Source organism: Octopus bimaculoides, chromosome 2, assembly GCF_001194135.2.
Source record: "Octopus bimaculoides isolate UCB-OBI-ISO-001 chromosome 2, ASM119413v2, whole genome shotgun sequence".
In the NCBI taxonomy this organism is placed as follows: domain Eukaryota; kingdom Metazoa; phylum Mollusca; class Cephalopoda; order Octopoda; family Octopodidae; genus Octopus; species Octopus bimaculoides.
In genome coordinates, this window is record NC_068982.1 from 143917629 (window position 1) to 143927356 (window position 9728).

The 9728-nt window shown below is 36.2% G+C and overlaps 1 protein-coding gene across 1 annotated transcript in view; it reads left to right on the forward strand.

Moving 5' to 3' along the window:
* The window catches only part of LOC106881078 (cadherin-like and PC-esterase domain-containing protein 1), a 174928-nt gene that overhangs the window by 124143 nt on the left and 41057 nt on the right, over positions 1-9728 (forward strand). The window contains exons 6-7 of the mRNA XM_014931294.2: positions 39-123; positions 4167-4365. Coding sequence (XP_014786780.1) covers positions 39-123; positions 4167-4365 — 284 coding nt within the window. The remainder of the gene's footprint in view (positions 1-38; positions 124-4166; positions 4366-9728) is intronic.

The window sequence follows — 9728 nt, forward strand, 5'->3', positions numbered from 1 at the left end:
TATATATATATATATTCTGCTTCTATTTCTTCCCCCAGGTCAATCACATTCCAAGTCTTATCAATTTATTTCTAAATAAAGGACATCTCTGCCATGACACAAAATTAATTGGAGAAGTTCAAAGTAAGTAACTGCTTCAGATTTTTTGTTTCTTTTCTTTTTTTCTTTAATAAATAGGAATCTTCAACATTAGCCTGGGGTATTAATAGAGAAACTTCATTTATTTGTTTATTTATTAGTGTTTTACAGCTTACGGGTAAGGAGTATTTGATGTAAACAAAAAATACATTTTGTTATGTGTGTGTTTGTGTATTTTATGTGGATGTATATATTACTGCTATTAATTTTATTTTATTACTATTTCTTTTGGTTCTTTACGTTCTTTAGTTCAGATTCCACCGAGATCGACTTAGCCTTTCATTCTTTTGGAATGGATGAAATAAGTACCAGTTGAGCATTGTAATTGTCGATGTAATTGACTAGCCCTTCTCCAGAAAATTTGAGGTCTTGTACCTTTAGTAGAAAGAATTATTATTGGCAATAATAATATTCAAAAGTAAATTGCATGACAACACCAGATGTTATAATTGCTAGTTTGCAATAATGTTCAAATTTAAAGAATCCTTAGAGCTCACCCAAGCATTCTTTTTATCATTTTCCTCCTATTAAAAACGTAGTATTTATTGTGCTAATAATTAAACAACAGGCTTTATAATTTAAAATAATTAGACCAGATTTCACCTTTGTTCATCTTTAAATTTCTAGCTAATACAACGAACGATTCCTTCGAATGTCTTACGATCAGAAAACATAGGAAAGTGCACATGAAACCGACAAAATATCGAGTGAGAGAAAGCCAGGGGAAAATATATTTTTCTTTGTATGTGAAATGAGCTAGTAGAGCTAGATTTAGGCATGGAAAGGTCTTATGTTAAGTGATCCTATAGAGGCCCTATCTGGCAAGAGTTAGTCAACATTAAGGTTGTATAATTACTGAACTTTACAAGAATGCCGCCAAGATGTAGTAATCTTTGAAGTGAACGTTACTTCTTTAGAACTTAAAAATTATGTTCAATTTCAAGGCATCAATACGAAAATGATACTGCAAATTCATTCCCAAAGGATCTGTTTAATTCCTAAGAGTAAAGTACCCTAATAATTACGAAAAAATTGAAATGTAATTTGTAAACCATATCATATATATATTTTTTTTTTTTTGAAACAGAAAAATATACAGTTAGTGTATAATTGAAAAAACATAGCAATTGTAACTAAACTTGCAAATTACATGTAAAAATTAGTAAAATTTTTAGTTAGGATTTAGTGACATGTTTTGAAAGAAGTCCGAATTAGTAAAACTTTTAGAATAGCAAAATTTATAAAAATCCAAAGCAAATGTTATGGAAATAAAATAAGCAACACCATGATACATAAATATAAAAACATTTAATAGAAAAGAAAAGAAATTCGCAAGGTCATTAGAAGATTGGACAGAATTCTTTGCTCTACAATCTGAATTCAAGTCCCACTGAGGTCAGCTTTGATTTTCATCCTTCCAGGGTCGATAAATTAAGTACCAGTCAAGTATTGCGATCTCTCTCTCTCTCTCTCTCTCTCTCTCTCTCTCTCTCCCTATATGCACACAAGGTAGATGAAAAGTAAATAGGCATTAAAAATTGGTTATAAAATCCATATTCCTTTTACAAATTGATTGAAACAAATGATAAATGTTCCTTATTACGTGAGAAAATGAAAGTAAATCTTCATATTTCAGCGTAAGCACTGGTGGCGTCAACCAGTTTTCTCAAACAACTAGGGATGGAATGAACAACCTTCTGCAGGACGTCGTCTGGGAACCTCCTGAATCAGTGTCTCCAAGTCTTCCAGTGTGCGAGGTTTTGTCTTGTACACCTCTTCTTTTGTGTAACCCCACACGTAAAAATCACATAGAATGAGATCTGGACTTCTTGGAGTTCTGGACTTCTGGACATCTACACTCACAGTCTTCAGGTTTTTTAGCTCCTGCACGTAATGGAGTTTCCATGAACGAAAATTCAATTCTTTATGCTACACTGTACGTATTGAGTGTCTTGTTGGTTCACTTTCACGAGCTGCTTGACGTGTTGATTTTTGCGGGCTACGATTAAACATTTCCTACACTGTTGCCACGTTCTCCGCTGATCGGGATGTGGTTTGACGGCCACTTCTTCTTGCATCGTTCACAGAGCCCGTGGTCATCAGATTTACATGACAACTTTTTATTTTCTCCGGACGTGGTGTTACATGCTTACTTTTCCATGCACGTAACCATCTCTGAACCAAAACAATGGAATTCCACACTTCATAGCGTGCTGGTATCTCAGCTCGCTCCTGAACAGCCATCTGGAAAATAAGAAATATGAAATAAGACAATAAGAAAATAAGAAATCCCCCATTAATGTTGTCTGTTTTAAAAATGTTTTTGTCATGACTTCAGTGATACTAAAGATTCTATAAGTAGTTTCTAATGCCTAGTTACTTTCCACCACCCTGTGTGTGTGTGTGTGTGTGTGTGTGTGTGTGTGTGTGTGTGTGTGTGTGTGTGTGTGGGAAGTGATTAATTTGGATTGCAAGAAAATTCTTAGAAGACTACTCTTGAGATAGAGAAAGGTTGAATGAAGAACTAGCAGCCCCCCCCCTCTGATATTCGGCTAAAATTGTCGTCTATCGACTGCCTGGTGTAGAATACAGCACGAAACGGTAATACATAAAAAAGCGGTGTGATTAAATCTAATGGATATTTAAGCATAATTATATAACGATAAACTTACAAATTTGTTTAATCAATTGACATTTTTCAATAATCAATATAAAAAAGAAAATAATAGCGTGTGTTTATCATTCTCGTGTTTGATGTTGATAATTAATTTGACCTTCTAGTCACTCTTACGTGATTATAAAACAGCTGTATGTAATTCCGTCAAAAACTACACAGGATGTTGCTGTTTTTTCTTTAAAAATATTCTATGTCTTCCAAACACAGTGGTTGCACCTACTCTTAATACATATATAATGCTTGTAATATGTTGAACAGCTGTTAGCGCGTGTAGGACGATCCGGCTATCGACTGAATCCGCTGTGAATATGATCCCCACCACCTTTTATTAACTGGAAGGGCATGCAATTTCCCTATTTCTTGAGACTTGAACACCAGTGAAAGGAATAACGAAAAGAATTTTCCTCCTTATATATGTGTGTGTGAGGCAATGTACTGATTTATGAATATCAGCAATATAAAGAAAATATGTGCTAGTCCACATCCAATTGAGGATGCACTAGTTCTAATCTACAGTGATTATTTAGACTACATGCGTCAGTTTATCCTGGATTCATGAATCTAAATGTTTCGTCCTTGCTTGAAAAAGTCAGTAGATGTAGTGTTCATGTTTATTCTACAGCATCATCAAAAGTCGTTTTTTACTTGGTGGGAGTTTATTATTAAAGAAAACATAAGATAAAACAATACCTCCGCCTTCGCTAAGGCGGAGGTTATAACTATGATCGTTGTGCAATCATTGTGCTACTCGAGCTGAGTAGATAATGGACAAACAGCTGAGACTGAAAAGTTGTCGGTTCGTATTCTATCACCAGTAATTTCACAGCATTGCTACTGGTTACAGAATAAGCTATACATATTTAGAATTCGGGAAAATTCAAAATCTGAAGAAACTGGTCAATGTAAGCATCTCTTAGGAACTCCGTCGAAACATTATAACCCCAAGCCTCGGCTTTTCCACTCCCGTCAGTTATACTCAACAAGCTCTTTTAGATATGTCACACATTCTGTGACCTCGTGAGTGACTCTGTCCATTTTGTCACATGGAGCAGAGAGTTAATGATGAGTCACAGAATGTGTGATGAAATATCTTTTAATTTGGAAAACTCGGTCTTTGAGACTTAAATAACATTTGTAAAATAAGGTAAAGTGTGAGTGCCACAAGTAGAAGTGAACTTTATCGTTTCAAACAGAACTCTTTTAATCCAAATGCCATGGTGATGAATACAAGGCAGTGACAGATAGGCCACATTCAAACTACGAGCTCTATCGAATCAGTCAATTGCACTTGCATCATGTTAATTTGTGAAAGTTTCATAATTTACACGATATAATGTTTTTACTATTCCAGACTGGAGAGGAAAGTTCAACTACAAACCATGTTATTGCTTGTCAGATACAACCCTAGAAGACATTCAAGTTCCTCTAACATCGGAAAACACTACATGGTGGCGGCTATATGAACCAACACATTTAGACAAACGTCTTCAGGAAAAGGCAGATCCGGTGAAACTGGTTTCACATGAACAACTAAAGATTTTATTACAAAGGTTGGACTTTATTTCTTTAAATGTTGATATTTAAAACTGAAATTTTACACATACGTACGCGTATCATATTGCAAAGGAAACTTAGATGTTGTTAATGAATTTGTTGAATATTTCTAACAGTGTAAAGTAAAAGAAACTCCCTGAGCTGTTAGAAAATTTCTACAATTATGTGCTAAATGTACTGCAGAGCGTTTTCCTTTCAGGAGAATGTGTGTGCGTGATTTTCTGTCAAGTATATTTGATTCAAAACATAACACCGTAATACTTTTGAACTGTTTTTCATTTTTTTATTTTTTTATTTCTCGTGTTTTCTTACAAATTGCTTTGTTGATATTGATTTTGTATGAATTTTGCCAGATCGATTTTATATACTTGGTATATAGATGGCAGATACATAGCTTAGCGTGATTACTATTGACATTGTCAGGAATGTAGAAGTGTTAATGACAAACCTTAAAGGCATTCTACATATGTTGTTGAGATTCGTTTAAATATAAGGACTGTTTCCATAGTTTGAAATCGTGTTTTGCATGGAATCTTATACCCAACAGCGGTTCGCTATGCTATTTTAAACATGGGCACAGTGGACAGTTACTCGAGAATTTCCCAGGCTTCGAGGTTCAGTGATAATCTGTGTATGTTATAGTTTGCTGGGCTTGCTGTCAGACCTTATAGGTCCCGGTGTATTACTTTACCAAGAGGCCTATAATACGGTTAAGACAGTCCTAATGGGGAAATTCAAAAATATTTTTATTTATATCATCTTTTATTCTGTTAAGCTATATATAATGTTTCTTTGAAGCAGGGGCATTGACACGTGTAACTAGTGTAATATATGTAACTAGTGTAATATACATGGCGTAATACATACTTACATAGAGATCGTCATATCATCATCATCTAACATCTATTTCCATTCTAGCATGGGTTGGGCAGTTTGACAGGAGCTGGCCAGCTGAAGAACTGCCCAAGTTCCAATTATTTGTTTTGGCATGATTTCTACGGTTGAATGCCCTTCCTAACTCCAACCAGTTTACGGAGTAGCTGGGTGCTTTTTACGTACACTGGCACTGGTGCTTTTTACGTGACGCTGGCACAAGTGTTCTTTTACGAGGCGCTTGTATATACATACATACATACATACATACATATAAAGAACACGGGGAGACTGGATCTAGGGATCCGTATTAGGGTTCCGTTATAGCATGTATATACAGTGAAAAAAATTACCGTTTACAAGGAATAAAGTAGAAGAATAAAAGGGTAAAATAGAAGAATAAAGAGTAAAAGTAGTTAGAAGAATCCGTTGACGCTGCACCAAAGAAACCAAAGAACAAAAGGCCAAAGAAAAAAGAAAAAAAAACGCACTCAACACCAAAGCTGAGGATACCTCGAAAGGGGGCGCACCGCCACATCGAAAACAATAGAGAAGTAGGGGCCGAAACTGGTCGTGGTTCCTCCTGATGATGTCCTTAGCCACTGGATCTTATAAAGGAGCTGTTGAGGTAGCGAACCACGAAACGTGAATGAAATTCCTTAGGCCGGAGAATAATGTTCACAACTCATCTTTTTCCTGGGGATATCCTCTGGAAAAAGATGAGTTGTGAACATTATTCTTCTAACTACTTTTACTCTTTATTCTTCTATTTTACTCTTTTATTCTTCTATTCCTTATAAAATGTGAATTTTATTCCTTGTAAAATGTAAATTTTTCCCCGTCTAAAATATTCATACCTTGTCTCTGATGACCGAATACTTAGTGCACAGACATGCTAACCTATCACTTGGGTTATCACAGAAATGGCTGTAAGACTTCAAATTCACCTTACTCTAATTAAATTATTCTAAATGACTTGAGATACTCATTCTGCCTTGGTTTTGATTTTTCCTCTAATATAATATGTCATCATCATCATCATCATTTAACGTCCGTTGTCCATGCTGGCATTGGTTGGATGGTTTGACCGGGCTGGCACTCTGGAAGGCTGCACCAGACTCCAGTCTGATTTCGCATGGTTTTCTACGGCTGGATGCTCTTCCTAATGTCAACCACTCCGAGAGTGTAAAGGGTGCTTTTACATGCCACCAGCACGGGTGCCATTTGCGTAACACCGGGGTGCGTTTACGTGGCAGCGGCACGGGTGCCAATTTGCGTGACACCAGTATCTGCCACGATTGCGATTTTGCTCGGCTTGATGGGTCTTCTCAAGTACAACATAATGGTCACTGCCTCCGTGAGGCCCAACGTTCAAAAGATGTTCTTTACGTGCCATCAGTACGGGTGCACTTGGCTTGATGGGTCCTCTCAAGTACAGCACATCGCCAAAGGTCTTGGTCACAAGTTATTGTCTTTGTGAGGCTCAAAGTTCGAAGATCATGCTTCATCACCGTCCCATATCTTCCTAGGTCTACCTCTACCACAGGTTCCCTCCACATCGATCGGCACTTCTTTACTCAGCTGTCCTCGTCCATACGCATCACATGACCATACCAACACAGTCGTCTCTCTTGCACACCACTTCTGATTCCTCTTATACTTAACTTTTCTCTCAAGATGTTTACACTCTGTCGAACATGTACACTGACATTGCACATCCAGCGAAGCATACTGGCTTCATTTCTTTCAAGCCTACGCATGTCCTCGGTTGTCATAGCTCATGTTTCACTGCCATGCAGCATGACTGTTTGCACACAGGTATCATACAATCTGCCTTTCACTCTGGGAGATCTTTTGTTGCTAGCAGAGGCAGGAGCTCTCTGAACTTTGCCCAGACTAATCTTATTCTCACAGCTATGCTATCGGAGCATCCGACTGCACAACTAATTTGCTCACCTAGATAACGGAAACTATCTACTACCTCTAGCTTGCTCCACTAGCAGTTGATGGAGTCTATTTTCTGCGTATTTTCAGCGTTTATTGTACCTGTGCACCTTCCACATACAAAGGTTAGTTTCCCTATTAACCTTCCTCTGATGTTGCTGCACCTTTTATGTGTCCAAAGCTTACATGCAATTTCATGAATTACCACGTGTGCTGCAATTGCGAAAGACACCAACCGCTTTATCTGCCACATCAAGGCCGAGTTGATGGCCAAGATTAACCACATGTTCGAAGATCTACCCAGGACCACAGTGAGAAATGCATTCGCCAAGCTCCTAAGCTGTCTTGAAGCCGTGGTGGAAGCTGAGGGCAGCCACTTTGAGTAATCTGTTATCCCCCATCCATAATCTAGTTGCTGTTTTTTGATTTAAAATACTTTTAATGTTAGGATGGGATACTGAGTTTTTTTTTCCTTTTATGCAAACTGTCAAATTTAACTCGAATACCTCGTGTGTGTGTGTGTGTGTATGTGTGTGTGTGTGTGTGTGTGTGTGTGTGTGTGTGTGTGTGTGTGTGTGTGTGTGTGTGTGTGTGTGTGTGTGTGTGTGTGTGTGTGTGTGTGTGTAGGCACACCCGCATGTATACATATTTAACATCACTATTTTGACATGTATGATGAAAGTCCATGAGTCATTGAGGATGGTCATAAAATCAAAACGTTTGAGTTTCCTGAGGTAGCAAAATAATATTAATCAATGTCTAATACTATCATATTTTCCTCGCTACATAATTATTTAGAGTATCTTGAAGCTTCCTGCATTAAATGTGTTAGCACTAACTAAACTAATGTATGTATGTTTATGTGTATGCGCGCGCGTGCGCGCACACACACACACACACAGAGTATTTAGTAATTTATTGCTTCAAGAGCGCTGCTAGTTTCCCTATTACGAGCTCATCTGTCAAATAGTTTACAGTAAATATTACCCATATGTATGTTATGGGGAAGTGGACAAGGGAAGTGATATTTTGGCAAAGTATAAATAATAATAAAACTGTGTGTTGAATACCTGTCATTGTTATCTAGATGTGCATATTTTAAAGAGTCAAGGAATCGTATTAGTCAATTATTTTTAGCGGGGTTCGAATGACAGTTATTGATTAATGAGAATATTGTAGAGATGTTATATGTGTGGTGTTCATTTTATAAACTTCTATTACTAAACATAATGTCACGAATCTAAGTTCATATATTTTGAGATATTTTCTTTCACTTCAAATTCTCTATATTCAAATAATCGTATTTTTATTTCCTTTTGAGTTTGTAAGTCTTATTTATATTTTAGTAGGTATTGTGTATTTGAGTTCAATTTTTAATGCATTGTATTTGATGGAGATAGAATGATTTAAAAATTGTTTTGTTTACTTCATAGTTTTAAATTTTAACCTTTTGGTGATAATTAACTGTATATGTTGTTGACAAGATGTAATAAATGTTTGTGAGTTGGATATATGATTATTTATATCTACGCATCTGTAGTCGCATGGTCTCATTCCCGCCTAGATATGTATATTCATTTTTTTGATTCTCACTCTTTCAAATATCAGGATTTAAGAACTTTTGGAGATATGTTCAAATCATTCATTTGACCATATAAACATTATTCACTCGCACACTTGCACTTTCAAGTTTTTGTAGTGGTTACATAGTGATACATATATAAATAAAAATAAGATAATATATGCAAGGTAGGGAGAAATATATACACATAAAAAGTAGAAATATATAAAAGCAGATAAAAAGAATATTGGACCTAGGGGCTACATATGTGATTTAAAACAAGTTTACTTTTATTTTGTGCTAGTAATTTACTTTTTCACGAGGTTTATTTACGATCACATTTTTAGGAAAGTATTTTTCACCTCTCTAGAGTGCATAAATTGCATGGCTTGTGGTTATCCGTATATGATTTCACCCTTGATATTATTCTGTTTTAATTTGTATTTCATGTTCATGTGTGTGCGTGTGCGTGTGTGTGTGTGTGTGAATGATCAAACTTTTTCTCATGTATAATATAGTTTTTGTTTCTTAGATATGTTAGTCATAAATTTTATAGAGTTTGAGATGTTGCTTAACATTTTAGTCAGCAAATCCAAAGAGTTTCAGGTTCAGTTTTGATCCTTCAAAAGGACCATTCCACATCATTTAAATTGCTGAGGTTTTTTTTAGTAAAAAGGCATCAATATCAAACAGTCACTGAATACATACATACATACATACATACATACATAAATACATACATACATACATATATATACATACATATATATATGTGTGTGTGTGTGTGTGTGTGTGTGTGTGTGTGTGTGTGTGGAGGCGCGTGGCTTAGTGGTTAGGGTGTCAGTATCATGATCGTAAGATTGTGGTTTCGATTCCTGGACCGGGCGACGCGTTGTGTTCATGAACAAAACACTTCATTTCACGTTGCTCCAGTCCACTCAGCTGGCAAAAATGAGTAACTCTGCGATGGACTGGCATTCC